Source organism: Oncorhynchus gorbuscha, linkage group LG03 (assembly GCF_021184085.1).
Source record: "Oncorhynchus gorbuscha isolate QuinsamMale2020 ecotype Even-year linkage group LG03, OgorEven_v1.0, whole genome shotgun sequence".
NCBI classification, from domain to species: Eukaryota; Metazoa; Chordata; class Actinopteri; order Salmoniformes; family Salmonidae; genus Oncorhynchus; species Oncorhynchus gorbuscha.
Genome location: NC_060175.1, coordinates 51,609,399 through 51,626,648, shown reverse-complemented (window position 1 = coordinate 51,626,648; position 17,250 = coordinate 51,609,399). Strand labels below are relative to the sequence as shown.

At 43.1% G+C, this 17,250-nt stretch overlaps 1 protein-coding gene across 4 annotated transcripts in view; it reads right to left on the bottom strand.

Annotated features, from left to right (window-relative positions):
• The window catches only part of LOC124031511 (contactin-4-like), a 187,779-nt gene that overhangs the window by 6,078 nt on the left and 164,451 nt on the right, over positions 1 to 17,250 (bottom strand). For 3 of the 4 annotated variants that reach the window (XM_046342832.1, XM_046342830.1, XM_046342831.1), the window contains exons 13-17: positions 10,125 to 10,300; positions 8,682 to 8,802; positions 7,770 to 7,928; positions 6,938 to 7,087; positions 6,664 to 6,734 (exon numbers count right to left, since the gene is read on the bottom strand). In XM_046342832.1, coding sequence (XP_046198788.1) covers positions 6,664 to 6,734; positions 6,938 to 7,087; positions 7,770 to 7,928; positions 8,682 to 8,802; positions 10,125 to 10,300 — 677 coding nt within the window. The remainder of the gene's footprint in view (positions 1 to 6,663; positions 6,735 to 6,937; positions 7,088 to 7,769; positions 7,929 to 8,681; positions 8,803 to 10,124; positions 10,301 to 17,250) is intronic. The other variant, XM_046342833.1, reaches the window with a different exon arrangement.

Here is a 17,250-nt window from a genome sequence, read left to right as displayed (position 1 = left end):
CCTATCGATGTTACATTGAGTTGGGTGAATGGAATATGAATGACAGTCATCCAATATGCTGTAATAGAAATAAGAAAATTAATCGTCCTCCCTCATCTTCAATGGCACCGACCGCCACTGCTTGTCATGTTTTGTCTTATATCATCTTGTCATTTTGCTTTTCCTTCTGTTCGTTTCCCCCTGCTGGTCTTATTAGGTTCGTTCCCTTTTTCTATCCCTCTCTCTCCCCCTCCCTCTCTCTCCTCTCTCTATCGTTCCGTTCCTGCTCCCAGCTGTTCCTATTCCCCTAATCATCATTTAGTCTTCCCACACCTGTTCCCGATCCTTTCCCCCTGATTAGAGTCCCTATTTATTCCTTTGTGTTCCGTTCCTGTCCCGTCGGTTCCTTGTTTTGTATTCACCATGCTGTGATTGCGTTTCGCCCTGTCCTGTCGTGTTTTTGCTGTGATTGTGTATCGCCCTGTCCTGTCGTGTTTTTTTGCCTTCATCAGATGCTGCGTGTGAGCAGGTGTCTCTGTCGACTACGGCCTGCGCCTACCCGAAGCAACCTGCAGTCTGTGGCCGCTTCTCCAGTTATTTCCCCTCTACAGTCTAGAGGATTTCTGTTATTCCCTGTTTGGACTTAAATAAACTCTGTTTCTGTTAAGTCGCTTTTGGGTCCTCTTTCACCTGCATGACAGAAGGAACCGACCAAGTAATGGACCCAGCGACTTCAGACGCTCGTTACACTGCCGTCGAGATCCAAGGAGCCATGCTCGGCAGACACGAGCAGGAATTGTCTGCTGCTCGCCATGCCGTGGAGAACCTGGCCGCTCAGGTTTCCGACCTCTCTGGACAGTTCCAGAGTCACGTCTCGTGCCACCTGTTACTTCCTGGCCTGCCGAGCCTCCAGAACCTAGGGTTAATAACCCACCTTGCTACTCCGGGCAGCCCACTGAGTGCCGCTCCTTTCTCACGCAGTGTGAGATTGTGTTCTCTCTCCAACCCAACACATACTCTAGAGAGAGAGCTCGGGTTGCTTACGTCATTTCACTCCTTACTGGCCGGGCTCGAGAATGGGGCACAGCTATCTGGGAGGCAAGGGCTGATTGCTCTAACAAGTTCCAGAACTTTAAAGAGGAGATGATTCGGGTTTTTGACCGTTCAGTTTTTGGTAGGGAGGCTTCTAGGGCCCTGGCTTCCTTATGCCAAGGTGAACGGTCCATAACGGATTATTCTATTGAGTTTCGCACTCTTGCTGCCTCTAGTGAGTGGAACGAGCCGGCGCTGCTCGCTCGTTTTCTGGAGGGACTCCACGCAGTGGTTAAGGATGAGATTCTCTCCCGGGAGGTTCCTTCAGATGTGGACTCTTTGATTGCTCTCGCCATCCGCATAGAACGACGGGTAGATCTTCGTCACCGGGCTCGTGGAAGAGAGCTCGCATCAACGGTGTTTCCCTGCTCCATCGCAACCATCTCCCTCCTCTGGCTTTGAGACTGAGCCCATGCAGCTGGGAGGGATTCGCATCTCGACTAAGGAGAGGGAACGGAGGATCACCAACCGCCTGTGCCTCTATTGCGGAGTTGCTGGACATTTTGTTAATTCATGTCCAGTAAGAGGCCAGAGCCCATCAGTAAGCGGAGGGCTACTGGTGAGCGCTACTACTCTGGTCTCTTCATCTAGATCTTGTACTACTATGTCGGTCCATCTACGCTGGACCGGTTCGGGTGCTACATGCAGTGCCTTGATTGACTCTGGGGCTGAGGGTTGTTTCATGGACGAAGCATGGGTTCGGAAACATAACATTCCTTTCAGACCGTTAGACAAGCCTACGCCCATGTTTGCCTTAGATGGTAGTCATCTTCCCAGTATCAGATTTGAGACACTACCTTTAACCCTCACAGTATCTGGTAACCACAGTGAGACTATTTCTTTTTTGATTTTCCGTTCACCGTTTACACCTGTTGTTTTGGGTCATCCCTGGCTAGTATGTCATAATCCTTCTATTAATTGGTCTAGTAATTCTATCCTATCCTGGAACGTTTCTTGTCATGTGAAGTGTTTAATGTCTGCCATCCCTCCCGTTTCTTCTGTCCCTACTTCCCAGGAGGAACCTGGCGATTTGACAGGAGTGCCGGAGGAATATCATGAACGGTCTTCAGTCGGTCCCGAGCCAACTCCCTTCCTCCTCACCGGTCGTATGATTGTAGTATTGATCTCCTTCCGGGGACCACTCCTCCTCGAGGTAGACTATACTCTCTGTCGGCTCCCGAACGTAAGGCTCTCGAGGATTATTTGTCTGTGTCTCTTGACGCCGGTACCATAGTGCCTTCTTCTTCTCCGGCCGGGGCGGGGTTCTTTTTGTTAAGAAGAAGGACGGTACTCTGCGCCCCTGCGTGGATTATCGAGGGCTGAATGACATAACGGTTAAGAATCGTTATCCGCTTCCCCTTATGTCATCAGCCTTCGAGATTCTGCAGGGAGCCAGGTGCTTTACTAAGTTGGACCTTCGTAACGCTTACCATCTCGTGCGCATCAGAGGGGGACGAGTGGAAACGGCGTTTAACACTCCGTTAGGGCATTTTGAGTACCGGGTTCTGCCGTTCGGTCTCGCCAATGCGCCAGCTGTTTTTCAGGCATTAGTTAATGATGTTCTGAGAGACATGCTGAACATTTTTGTTTTTGTCTATCTTGACGATATCCTGATTTTTTCTCCGTCACTGAGATTCATGTTCAGCACGTTCGACGTGTTCTACAGCGCCTTTTAGAGAATTGTCTCTACGTAAAGGCTGAGAAGTGCTCTTTTCATGTCTCCTCCGTTACTTTTCTCGGTTCCGTTATTTCCGCTGAAGGCATTCAGATGGATTCCGCTAAGGTCCAAGCTGTCAGTGATTGGCCCGTTCCAAGGTCACGTGTCGAGTTGCAGCGCTTTTTAGGTTTCGCTAATTTCTATCGGCGTTTCATTCGTAATTTCGGTCAAGTTGCTGCCCCTCTCACAGCTCTTACTTCTGTCAAGACGTGTTTTAAGTGGTCCGGTTCCGCCCAGGGAGCTTTTGATCTTCTAAAAGAACGTTTTACGTCCGCTCCTATCCTCGTTACTCCTGGACGTCACTAGACAATTCAAGGTTGGCGCTTCAGAGGTAGGCGTGGGAGCCATTCTATCCCAGCGCTTCCAGTCTGACGATAAGGTTCATCCTTGCGCTTATTTTTCTCATCGCCTGTCGCCATCTGAGCGCAACTATGATGTGGGTAACCGTGAACTGCTCGCCATCCGCTTAGCCCTAGGCGAATGGCGACAGTGGTTGGAGGGCGACCGTTCCTTTTGTCGTTTGGACAGACCATAAGAACCTTGAGTACATCCGTTCTGCCAAACGACTTAATGCCCGTCAAGCTCGTTGGGCGTTGTTTTTCGCTCGTTTCGAGTTTGTGATTTCTTACCGTCCGGTAGCAAGAACACCAAGCCTGATGCCTTATCCCGTCTGTTTAGTTCTTCTGTGGCTTCTACTGATCTCGAGGGATTCTTCCTTATGGGCGTGTTGTCGGGTTGACAGTCTGGGGAATTGAAAGACAGGTTAAGCAAGCACTCACGCACATGTCCTAGTAACCTCCTTTTCGTTCCTGTTTCCACTCGTCTGGCTGTTCTTCAGTGGGCTCACTCTGCCAAGTTAGCTGGTCATCCCGGTGTTCGAGGCACTCTTGCGTCTATTCGCCAGCGCTTTTGGTGGCCGACTCAGGAGCGTGACACGCGCCGTTTCGTGGCTGCGTGTTCAGACTGCGCGCAGAAGAAGTCTGGTAATTTTTTTCTGCTTCTGCTCCTGGTCTTGCTGGGTCTCAGTCTGTTCCCTGCCATCGCATCTCTCCTGTTCTTGTTCCTGCCCTTGCTGTGTCTCAGTCTGTCCCTAGTTCTCATTTTTTTTTTTTAGAGTAGTACCTAGTTTCCCTTTTTATCGTTTTTCGTTACGGTCCTGAGGAGAGGAGTTGGGTTCTTTCTCGGGACGTGCTGGACCGTTTGATCTATGATTTCCTCCGTTGCCGCCAGTGTTCCTCCTCGAGAGCGCCAGGAGGCGCTCGGTGAGTGGGGGTACTGTCATGTTTTGTCTTATATCATCTTGTCATTTTGCTTTTCCTTCTGTTCGTTTCCCCCTGCTGGTCTTATTAGGTTCGTTCCCTTTTTCTATCCCTCTCTCTCCCCCTCCCTCTCTCTCCTCTCTCTATCGTTCCGTTCCTGCTCCCAGCTGTTCCTATTCCCCTAATCATCATTTAGTCTTCCCACACCTGTTCCCGATCCTTTCCCCTGATTAGAGTCCCTATTTATTCCTTTGTGTTCCGTTCCTGTCCCGTCGGTTCCTTGTTTTGTATTCACCATGCTGTGATTGCGTTTCGCCCTGTCCTGTCGTGTTTTTGCTGTGATTGTGTATCGCCCTGTCCTGTCGTGTTTTTTGCCTTCATCAGATGCTGCGTGTGAGCAGGTGTCTCTGTCGACTACGGCCTGCGCCTACCCGAAGCAACCTGCAGTCTGTGGCCGCTTCTCCAGTTATTTCCCCTCTACAGTCTAGAGGATTTCTGTTATTCCCTGTTTGGACTTAAATAAACTCTGTTTCTGTTAAGTCGCTTTTGGGTCCTCTTTCACCTGCATGACACTGCTTTGGAAAAGTAGTATGTAGTCAGATACTGTAGCTTACATTTTCACATCATTGTGTAGCTACACATTGAAATAATTTAGTCCATTGTACTTCTCATCTGAAGTAACCTCAATCAAGGCTGTATTGAAACTTTGTTAAGGCAAAGTTAGATTGACTATTGAATGTTAATGAGTTCAATTACAATCAGCAAAACTTTCACAGCAGTGGATGATTTTCAAGCAGGGCTAATCACATGTTTTCTCAATCGCGTACAAGACATTTTTGAATCTGTGTTGAAACGTATCTATAGCAGAACCGCAATGACCAAATGCTCAAATATATTTACAGAATTTCCGATAATTTTCTTGCCTTAGTACCTGACCTGCATGTCTTAGCCCACCTTTTGCAAAACATTAAACATAATTGTAATCAGTGAATACACAATCAGTAAATACTTCTGCACAACATTCTAAATCACCCCATCAGTGTCATACCATGTACATTACAATATAGGGAAGGCAATTTTGATGGGGGTGGGGGCCACCAGAAAATGGAACTCGTCATGATGGGCCACAGTGGCACATGGGTCTGCCTCCCTCGTTACTTTGGAAATGTTTATTTATTTAAAAGTTGCAATCACCTGTAATTCTGCACATTTTGCCATGGGGAGTAGAGAAAATGTTGCCGTTTTAAAGCAAGTTTGCTGCAATGCTATACAGTTTGCCATGGGGTGGAGAGAAGATTATGCCATTGTATAACTAATTTCGTGCAATTCTGCACAGTTTGCCATGGGGTACAGAGAAAAATGTGCAGTTTTACAGCTAATTTACTGCAATTCTAAACATTTTGCCATAGGGTGGAGGCAAATGTTTGCAGTTTTTAATATGATGACTGATGATCAATGGGCCCCACCCTGGTCGGTAATTCGAACATGCTTACTACAAGTTTAGATAGCTGGCCGCTAGACTAATCTACCAATCTAACATGGGCTAGTTTGTTGACTGCTGATGCACACCATATGTTTTAATTTGTTCTCAACAATAAGTTGAGTCCCTGACAGATCTTTTATTTCCCAATATTGCGGACATGCAGAGATACAGAGAATGAAGTTGTGTTTGGGTTCCTCTTAAGTCATCTCCACCATTGTATTCCAGTGTATTCACCTTTACTTGTTTCTATTGTGGATTGTGTTTCTGTGCACCGATGGAAAGTTTACAAAACTATGAACAAACCAGTCTATGTATTGAATACATGGAATTGTATTGTGATGATACCGATGAACGCAACCGGCACTCAATATACTTTTAAATTATTATTATAGATTTGTTTTTCACCAGGAATAACATTTGATTTGACGTGTATGAAATTGTTTGATGAAATATGCATACATGGAGAGTAATTGCCCATAATTCTGCACTTTTGGATAGTTGTACTTCCAATTTTGATCATCATTATCCAGTGACTGCAAAGAAAATGTATTGATCTCCTGGGGTTTTTAAAAGACCAACTAACTTTCTGTTTTGTCTGCTTGACTTCAAGACATAAGTATGGTGGCATCAATCTCTTTGCAGGCATTCATGTTCTTTTGATGAACGTATTTACAATTTTGACCGTATCATTTACTTTTGATTAATATATTTATGTTTTGAGAAGGAAACTACATTAGTGAAAAAGCATTTAGTGTTTTGCAAAACGCCACAGAGTGCTGTGGCTTTTGAACTTTGTTTTGAAAATCGGCAACATTGTTTAAAAAAAAAGCTTGTACGGGATTGAGAAGAACTGTAAGAATGAAAAAGATAGGGAAGCACAATCTTTGAAAAAGTTGCTTGTGACTGTGTGAAGAATCATTCGGTTTAATTAGCTTATTAAAACCTCAAAGGCATTTTTCTCTACCCCGGGGGAGACAGCAGCAGTTATTGCCTCTCTGTTCTTAAAAATGAAATGCCATACAATAAGCCTGGCTGCTGTTATTAATGAAACAACGGCCCGACTCCTTAGAGAATAATGACTTCTGGCTTCCCCTCCATGGGCGAGGGAGTATTGGAGTGAGCGGCTTGCTTACCTCCCAAGTGATCACTAATTCTGAGCGACTGCCTCCACCTCCGCTTACATTAGCTGGTGTGACCTTCGGAGCTGGGGGAACAGAGGGTAATCGTAATCCTGCTCAACTCAGTCGACCCCAGCCATCAAAGATAACGCGATAACAACACATTCGGATTAGATTCTTTGACATTGAAATAGCTTTTTTCCCACCATACCAGACAAACTAATGGCTAGAAGATGCCCATAAGAAAAAGTGAAAACATGCAGAATTGAAGGGATCCAACAGTACATACATGTTTCCTTAGTCCTTGCTTGTTTGGATGGTTTGCTGGGCTCCCCGGTCCCAATGGCGTTGCTTGCCAGGACTCTGAACTCATATTCCACCCAGGGGCTCAGGTCTATTACTGTAGCTGTCAGGCGGCGGCCCCCCACCATCTCAGGAACTGGCACAAAACAAAACAGCCCCCCTCCCCTCAGAATGAAGCAGGTAGCAAGAGAGTGTCCTCTAGGCTGACAGGCCCACTGAGCACACTCCACAGGTGCAGGGGGCTAATTACACAGAAGGACACATGGTGTGCTCACTCACTCACACACACACACACGCACAAGACAAAACACACACCTTAAGGGTGGACCTCACTCAGTGTCCCTGTTTGGTCAGGTTTTTCCTGGCTGTAAAAGGCATGGCCAGAAAAAAAACTCTGGGCACTAGTGATGTTGCCTTGTACAGTGACACACACTTAAAGATGCAGTATCAATATATATATTAAATATGTATTTTTCCCACAAACTAACAGGCTCCTCCCCAAAAGAATTGGAACAGCACCAAACATGCATAACTACAGCCTGCTCTAGAACCGTCCTCCAAACTTCCGTATGGGGCTCATTTCTATGCTATCAAACAGCACCATTCACTTTAAGTCAGACCTCTGGAAATGGATCCACATTTCAACAACACCTGCTGTCAAGTAAATCTGCAGTGAACCCTGTCACTGAACAATCAAGTGCCATTTGGAATTGAAGTAAAATCACTCATAGGCCCATACTCTCACACGGAAAAGAGAAAATGGTGATCAGACCCCTATATAATGCTTTGATGAGGCAATAGCTGGTTGAAGAGCCTACCTGTGGTGACAGCCTGCCAGCCCAGGGAGAATGGTGTCCTGGCCTGGATGGTGTATGTTGTAACTGGACTGTGATTATCAGGCCCGGGCCTCCAGGAGAGAGAGGCTGTGGTGTCACTGATTTCTTCTACATGGATGCTGGTGGGCGGGCCTGGGGGACCTGCAGATACGACGCACAGCCAGGCAGGAAGGGAGATAGAGGGAGGGAGACAGAGAGAGGAAGAGACAGTGAGAGAGAGAGAGAAAGAGAGAGAGAAAGAAGTATAAAAAAGGCAGAGCAGAGCAGTGGTGTCCTTATCACTATCTGCCTTCAGCACTAGGAGTACAGCTGGTGAAATCAGTTTGGTGTGAATCCTCAGGGAGCTTTTCTGTCTAATTAGATTAAAAGAGAGAGAGATACATCTCTATCTGACCATCATTTCAACTGATCTCACAGAGTACAATGCCTTCACATCTTAATTAGAGGCATGTCCAGGATGATGGAGAATAAACACAGACAACTAACTAGCATCCATCTCATTCAGTCTTAAAGACACAGATGGGACCCCTTCAAATCTGCACAGCTAACTTAAATAATGCTTTGTTGTTGCCATGGATAACTGACCTAATCAAGTGAGTGGGTGGGATTGTTCCCTATCAAATTGCATTTTCTATTACCATTATTTTTCAATGACCCTTCAAGGACATGAGAATGACTTTCCAACATAGGATCAGTTCTGTGGGGTTTAGGTTTTCAAGATCGACAAATGCCTACTACAAAGGTAACCCATGTTGAATTTGTGAAAGTGTTAACATCGCATGATACTTTATCATGCTAAATAAGCATGTATTACATTATTATTAAATAACAACAAATGGTAGTCAAAATCAAGGTATCTTTCATGAAATATTGCTTGTAGACAGAGAGAACTACCTCTGACCACCAGGTCTGCTGCGATGGAGATGCTGTCCACCTTGGTCTGCACTGCACAGGTGTACTTCCCTGCGTGTCTCAGCTGGATGTTCCGAATCATGATGTCCCCAGCGGAATGCTGCTAACATGCAACACACACACATGAACATGCACACACACACACACACACACACACACACGGACGGATGGACACGCACAGACACATACACGCGCACGCACACACACACATACACAAGCACAACGATTAATATACTGTAGTAACATTTTACCAACCTGTAATTAAAATAAATTAAATATGATGATTTGAGCAGAAATAATAATATGTGAGCAGAAATTGTATATTTAAAAAAAAAACTATTCAGGGTCTTTGTATGTCTATTATTGTATTACAATTCTAGGATTTTATCTGTGATCTGTTTCCATGTTTTAAAAGGGTCATCGGCATACCTGTACATATGAGACGGGCAGAGCACTTACGTTTAATTATAATTATTACGCAAATGTATTCATACACATGCTGATTTTAGCTGTGGAAGAGTGGCCTCATTATTTCGATGATCAAGAAAAGCTTAAAGGTAAAGTTCTCAAGTTCGTTCCATTCCATTTCCAATTGCAGTTCCCACCACCATTTAATCAGCCCAGTACTGAGTGGAATCAGGACCAGTGGCAAAAGCTCAATTGGATGTGGCAAAAACAGCATATGTAACTCCAGGTGGTGTCATTTATCATGTAAAAGGAAACTATTACGATTAAAATCATGAAAAACATTACAACCTGACCAGAGAGTGTAATGTACATGCCCCTACTCATCACTTCTGGAACAATGATTATCATCACTCTTTCTTCAGACAGGGGAGATGAAAAAGTAACTTTTAAGTGTTTTGTAGTTAACGTAAAGTGTAAATGAAAGAGGAAACCTATGCAAAACAGGGCATATGATCTGAGCTTTGAGCTTGGTAGGTTTTAGGGAAGGATGGGGAATATGTAAATGTGATTTTAAAATAAACTATGTGCAGCACATTTTCACCACACATAAATACACATGCTCCAAACATTCTCTGCACTGCGGATACCCTACTTAATATGACCTCACTTATATTAAAGGAAGGGAACCACGGTGTCGATGTTGCAACGTATCACCAGCTCCACCCCTTGACCTCTCTCAATGTAATTTCTGAAGGGGTTGAAAAATCAATGTCTCTTTAATGACATATCTTCGTGAGAGAGCAGTGGCATAAATAAAATATAAGCAATCTGCAACACGGTGTAGTAAAGATGTGTGTTTCTTCCTATTCATTATGCATTGCAGTGCCCCTGACAAGCATGGTGTAAAAGCGTGGTAATACGGCACCATTTTCAGACATGACACTTTGATTATAAATGGGAGGCTTGATGGCCCCGGGAGGGAATCGGGAGGGAATATTTGGAGGCTTATGCACTTACACCTCCCACTTTTTCAAAGTATCCGCCGTGGTCGCCAAAGTGGATCAGCTGCTCGTTGAAGAACCAGGTGAACTTGAGCTCTAGAGACGGGTCATGAGTCACCTGACACGGCAGCACGATGCTCTCTCCTACAGTCACGTCCAGGGTGGACGGTGGCGTGGTTATAATGGTCGGCTCTGGAAAACAGCACACATGCACTACTGTTAGTGTGAAGGAAGTCGCTACAAGACACATAGTAAAAGCAACCATTATATTATGCAGTGATCCCAAGCTTAAAATACTGTAAAAGGTTATTCCAATTGTTGTGCAAAATTCAAATATTTTCCATGCTTTTCAAATGCAGAATTCAACGAATAAATGGACACGTGGAAGTAAAAACACACGAACCCAGAACAAAAACTAGTGTGATTACCAGAATTAACGAGATTCAGCCAGCCAGAGGGAACTGCGAAGGCTTGTCTACCTGTTCCTAGAGAATGTGCTCCAACTGTCACTGTCAGCTCAGCCTTCAGTCGGTAGGTACTGTAATTTCAACATCTGCAGTCTACAGACCCCCTGACTTCTGCAGCCACTCAAAGAAAATAAACACGTGCAGGGCTCCCCTCACTAGACATTCGCTATTCAAGTCTCTGCATGTATGTGGTGTGTTGCTGTTGTTTCACTGAGGAATTAGACAGACAGTGTTCCTCGTCTCCAGTGTGAGTGTGAGTAGAGACAAGAAAGATAGCTACAGGAGCACGAGAGCGGAATGATGAGAGGAATAAGGAGCCCCTTTGTTCTGATGCTGTACGGTGCTTGTCTCCCTCTTGGGGGTGCTGTGAGTACTCGGTTGAAATATCCACTCTGAGCGCCAACTAAATTAACCATGGCAAATGATCCCTGGACAGGCAGCCATAGATTCCTGTAAAAAGTGCCGGCAGTGCAGTCTTCATCCAGAGCGAATTCGATACCTGCATTGCAGTGTTGGGGTCAATTCTGAATTGAGTTGCGACTTGGTCTTTAATTCCAATTAATTAATTTCAATTCATTCCAAAGCTGTCATCAATGCAAAGGGTGGCTACTTGAAGAATGTCAAATATAAAATACATTTAGATTTGTTTAACACGTTTTTGGTTACTAAATGATTCCATATGTGTTGATGTCTTCACTATTATTCTACAATGTAGAAAATATTAAAAATAAAGAAAAATCCAAACGTTTGAATGGTACTGCACATCACTATGAATGTTTATTTTAACATCATATATGGTTGCCAATACGTTGTTTAATATTCTTGAAACATGCCATTTTTGAAACTTGTCCTCCTAAAAATAGTTTTAAATAATTACAGTAGTCAGGAATCATTCTAAGATTATTTTGTATGTTAATAACTCATAATTCACTTATATGTTATTAAATGTAAAAAAAAAAATAATTCCCAGAATGCATTAGATCAAACACTCCAGAATGGAAGGATGAAGCAGAATGGAAAAACCTAACATCTCATGACAAAAATACAAACAAAATACTGTTTGACATCTTCGAGTTATAATCAAACTGATATTTAAAATCGAATCTGTATTCAGTAAGAGATGGCATATGCTTTTGGCTAAATAATTTTCACAGGAATGTGATACATACTGTATCTTTCATGTCTCAGTGGAATTTACTTAAATTGGTTTGAATTGAATTCTACTTCCTTTAATTCAAATTCAATTCAATTTCTGCATTCTGTTCTTGAGGCCAAATAAAATTACAATTTCAATTAATAGTTTGAGTTTAATTAAATTCAGGAATTCCGAATTTACCCCAATCTTACTGCATGTTATGCCCCCTACTCAGAATGTAATTGATCTAGTCTCTTTTTGATTTTAGAGTAGACCGCAATCAGCTGATGGGTTTTGTTCAGTAGCGATAAAATCACTAGGGATGCCAAGCCAGGAAAAACAGCCATATTACAACCTGTGTTGTGATAATTGCATTGTTTGTTTTATAACCCTTTGGTTCATATGCCTTGCCACCGTTATATATAGGTCTATGACTGAGACAATAAGAAGACACAGTGGCCGAATAAATCCATCCACACCTTTGTGTTTCATCACAAAACCAGAGAGCAACATCTGTCCGGTGGAGTCCACAAAGCATATAACAATCAGTTACATGACCTACAGCATGGTCAATCAAGTTAAGGTTTCTGACATTTTTGGACTACTAAACAACTATTGATTTAGAACATCAAAGAGTTACCGCAAGTCGCAAAGAAAACAGGAGCTGCCTCCACTAATTCCAGAAACATTTCAGCTTCAATATTTCAACATTATCTAATCACCTCTGCTTAGTCTAATAAAGTGACAACTCCAAGATTCTAAAAACTATTTAGTCCAATCAAGGTAAGCTAAATATCATGTGGCTGTCCATGATACTGATGTATGTGTGTGTTTTGGTTTTACTATCCTTGTGGGGGCCAGATGTCCTCACAAGGATAGTAAAAAGAGGAAAATTAAGAGAAGAGCAGACATTTTGCCGGTCCCCACAAGGAAAACGTCTATTTTAATCTTAGAGGTTAGGATTAGGGTTAGGAGTTAGGGTTTGGGGTTAAGGTTAGGGTTAGGTTAACAGTTTGGGGTTTGGGAAAATAGGATTTTGAATGGGAATCAATTGTTTGGTCCCCACAAGGATAGTAAAACAAACGTGTGTGTAGAAAAGGTAGAGAAATGCTTGTAGAGAAATGCCAATGTCATCCTCCTCTCTTTCATGTTGCCGAAATAACCTATGACTTTGTCATACTATACACACTTTTAGTTTTTGTTGTTCTTTGGCTAGCTACCTGGCTAAAATGCATGCTCGCTAGCCTAACTTATTTTCATGGGCAACTATTAGCCAGCTAACATTAGCCTACAACATCTAGCTACATATTGAACTTCCATCCTCTCAGGCCAGAGGCACAATGTATGAACTTAGGGTTGGATCAGATCGCCATTAGAATCATTGGCCAGTACGGAGAATTAAGTAAAACCACAATTCCAAATCTCTATCTCCATTCATGGCTAATTTAGGAAAGTGACAATTTTATCTAGCTAGCTAGACAACGGAAGACAACAACACATTGAGATGCAACATTTCAAGTTTTTTTCTGTCAATGACGTTTGGCTTTTGATATGCTTGGTGTGAAGCCAAATCCAAACTCATTGCTTATTGTTCTATGATATTTGTATCAAGGGAGAATGCTCACTGGCTTCCCTTCTATTCAATGATATGTGCGGCAACAATGTCATACTCTTTTCGACCAGACAGCGTCAGATAGATGGGCAACACATACAGAGACAGAGGGGCAATGTTTCACTCGCTCGGACGCTTTCACCAGTGAGATACAGTCAGCCCCTTGCAAATTGAATGGAAATGATGAAACAGAGAGACGAAAGATACATTATTTTATGTTTTTTTCTTGGTCATTTTTTTGGGGGGGAAGCCTGGCTTCCCTTGGCATCCATGAAAACACGACACTGATTTTGTTAAACATACAATGAGAGGGTGTCATATAGGCTCAGCCCTATTCCAGGGAAGGTAAAATGGGGAGCTATATAGTGACACAGTCAGACACAATGGGACACATGAGCGCAACTATTCAAGTGTCTGGGTCTGGGTTTCTATTTGCAGAGAGAACACGTTTATTAAATGTCCATCAATGCCAATAGGTTTGAAAGGGAGAAAAAGCTACACCTCCTCTTTCTCCTGACAGATCGCTTGTGAGAACATGGCCATAGGAGCTTTGGGTTTGACTGTCTTATTCTTGACAAAATGCCAATTGTAACAGTTTGCTGATCAGATTTGTTTTGTTTTACTCCTCTCAGTGTGGTGTCTTTTATAACATAATTGTCACACATTTACACACCTAATGACATGTGAATGTCAAGACAGAGTGCTGACAAAATTCAGGTGAAATATCCAATGCTAATTGACATGGCAACCTAAATGCTAATGTGACAGTCATTTAAAAAACCTGGTGGCCAGATATATGGCCATGCATAGTCAGCTCTAAGCTCTGAGGCTGACCAGAGCCAATCATTCACTGTAAAGACGATTCTGGGAAAATACCTCTTATTACTCCACTCCATCATCATTTGTGACAGATTGTATGGATAACCCTGCTTGGTTACACAACCTCAGCAGAGCTCTCCAGCGTCATTTGATTGATATCTATCTTGTATAATGCCTTGTTACCTACTGTGGCTATAAGAGCGAGGAGCGCACCCCTCTCACTAAGTCAATCAGAGACAAGATGGTAAAGCTTGCAACCACCCCGACAGGTAGATCCAACTACACTCCAGGGACTGCTGGGAGAGTGAACAGCAGAAAAACTGGAGAGACATGAAATTGCATAGTAATATCATTAAAGTGGGAAGTCAACGGCGGGGAAAGAGAGAGAGAGATAGAAGGAGCTGGGCTGGGCTGACTGTTTAAGGTGTGAATTAATGTGAGCTCCATCCTCTCCCGTCCCTGTGTCTCACGGCTGACACTACTCATTCGGCCACAGCCTCTGCTCATCCCACAAACAGCCGGTCATATGTGAATAATGCTCTCACAGGCTATGTAGCTAGTGCTACTGAGGCAGAGATGCCCCATCGACCACTGTGGAGACTTCCCTCCAAGTTTAATGGCCTTGGGAGGGGGAAGGTGGGGGTGTAAATGTGTACTCCTCTCAGGCCCTCTACTCAAGGGTGGCTATGTGCAGTTGACTAATATATTAGGTGTATTCCAGAGTCACATGGTTTTGACAGAGTTTTCCCAGATTGTTGCCACTGCTGCAAAAAAAGCTGCTCTTTTTAAAATATATATATTTTTGCCCAGATGCGTTTTTACATTAATAACATTTGACTCAATGACTGGAAGTCTATGGGAACAGCTAGCATTTCATTGCGCTAATGCTAATAGCAATGCACCCTGCAACTAACTTCTTATAGGGTATCTGCGAGAAATAAATAGTTCAAACCCAATCTTAATTTCCCAGCCTTTTAGATCAAGGAAACACAAAGAAAGCCCTTTACCAATGCGGAGCAAACAAATGATTCTAAAGCCATTCAACATGGATACTTACCATTTTCCTCAAGAGACAAAAAGGATTCTCTCAAGGACAAACCTCAATGGAGCATTGGTGGTTGGTGAGCAAACGTTGTGCAAATAAAGAGACATATTCTAGTGAGCTGCTCTCAACACTCTATTCATCCTGTCTATAACAGTACATCTGTAGCTACTGTATCTGCGGATAAGTTATGCGGCTGTATTTCTCTCCTCTCTTTTTTCACACTTTTAAAACGTAGTCTCAGAGCATCAAAATGGTATATCATACACTGTAGCCGGAGGAAATACAGGAAAGTTATGCTGCTTTGAAAGTTAATAAACATGTTATGCCACTAAAGGCCAATTTACACCCTATGGAGGAGTGTAGCGCAGTATAGCAACGTGTGAGGACAGACGCCGGAAGACGAGAAGCAAGTACAGGGAGTGAACATTTAATAAATAACCGGCATGAAACAAACAAGAACAGCGTCTGAACAGGGGAAACATAACGACAATAATGCTGACACGGGGATCAAACCGAGGAACAGACAGATATAGGACAGGCAATCACCAAAGTAATGGAGTCCAGGTGAGTCCAAAGTAGCGCTGGTGCGTGTAACGATGGTGACAGGTGTGCGTATTGATTGGCAGCCTGGCGCCCCATTCCTGCACCCCATGACATTTGGAACGCAAAATATAATTCATTGCGTAGCCATGGGGCAGTGTTGTGTAGGCTATGAAGCTGTATTTTACCACCAACTCGCTCGGTTCCTTGTTCTGATCTATATATACTGTATAGGCCATGAATCAGGTAGCCTATTTTGCATTGATAACCAAATGTAATGTTAGTAACTGTTCACACAGTAAACCAAACAACATTGTATCCATATTAGAATCCCCCCAAAATAAAGTAGTGATAATAACGTGATTCTAGGCTATTTTGAAATTGTAAAAACTGCTGCTAGCTGGGAGTGAATACATTCAAGCAGCATATCAAACTGGGATAATATTGTAGGTTAAAATGGCAAGTATGAGAATATTTGCCAGGGCATATTTTTTAAATTATCAACCCGATTATTTCACAATGAAATGTGCAAAGCTAAAAGGATATAGCTAGCTTGCAGGCTATGCTTAGCCAACTAACGTAAACTCACCCCATTCTGTACAAATGTGCTCAACCGCAACTTTCAAACGAGGATACAAAGAAAACTAATGTGACTGTAGCGACTGTGTTGACTTCAAAATCGGGGGTGTGAACTAGGTTTCTATTCAAGCGTTGATCGACATGGTAATAGCTCTATAGTATTGGAGAAAAGTTGAAAAAACGGACCCTCCGTTACATCTAGACGTGTCATGTCGTAACGTACAGCACGCATAAAGCAACTATTTCTGTCTTACAGTCTCTCTCCACCAGGTGTAGCACTTATTTCATCCTTTAGAAACAAGAAATGGACAGTGCATGCGATCATCATTCATCATCTATCAACGTAATTGTCTGCATCATTTCCAATCCACCATATATAAAAAATGTTGTTACATGTATGACATTATTATTCATATCCCAGAACCGTTTACCTTACTAGTTGGAGCCTAATGTTAGCTAGCTAACATTGAACCTGGTTGGTTAGTTCCCAGAAGATTCATACAGGGAAGTAATGACATGATTTGGCACTATGTTCATTGATGCAAAAGTGTGCAACACCCGTTGAATATGGTCAGTGTCAGTAAACATCGGAGAAAAAAGCGTAATGAAATTGAGGCCAGCAGAGGTGGTTTGGCTGTTTTCCTGTTATTCAGAGGTAAACAAATCATTGGCCAGAGCATCAGGTGTGCGCTGTGAACTCTGAATGCTGAATGGGTGTAGACAAAGAAGAGCTCTTCACCAGACACCAAAACATTGAAAGGACATTTTCTCAAAAGTGAGTTTACAAATGTGTCAACTTTCAAAGCAGAATTACTTTCCCATTGTTCCTCAAAAATGAAGTGTATGACATACCATTTTGTAGCCCTGAGCCTCTACTTTTATCCAATGTAAAAAACACCATTAACATTTTTGCGGCATAAGATCAAATCTAGGTGGTGGGTCACA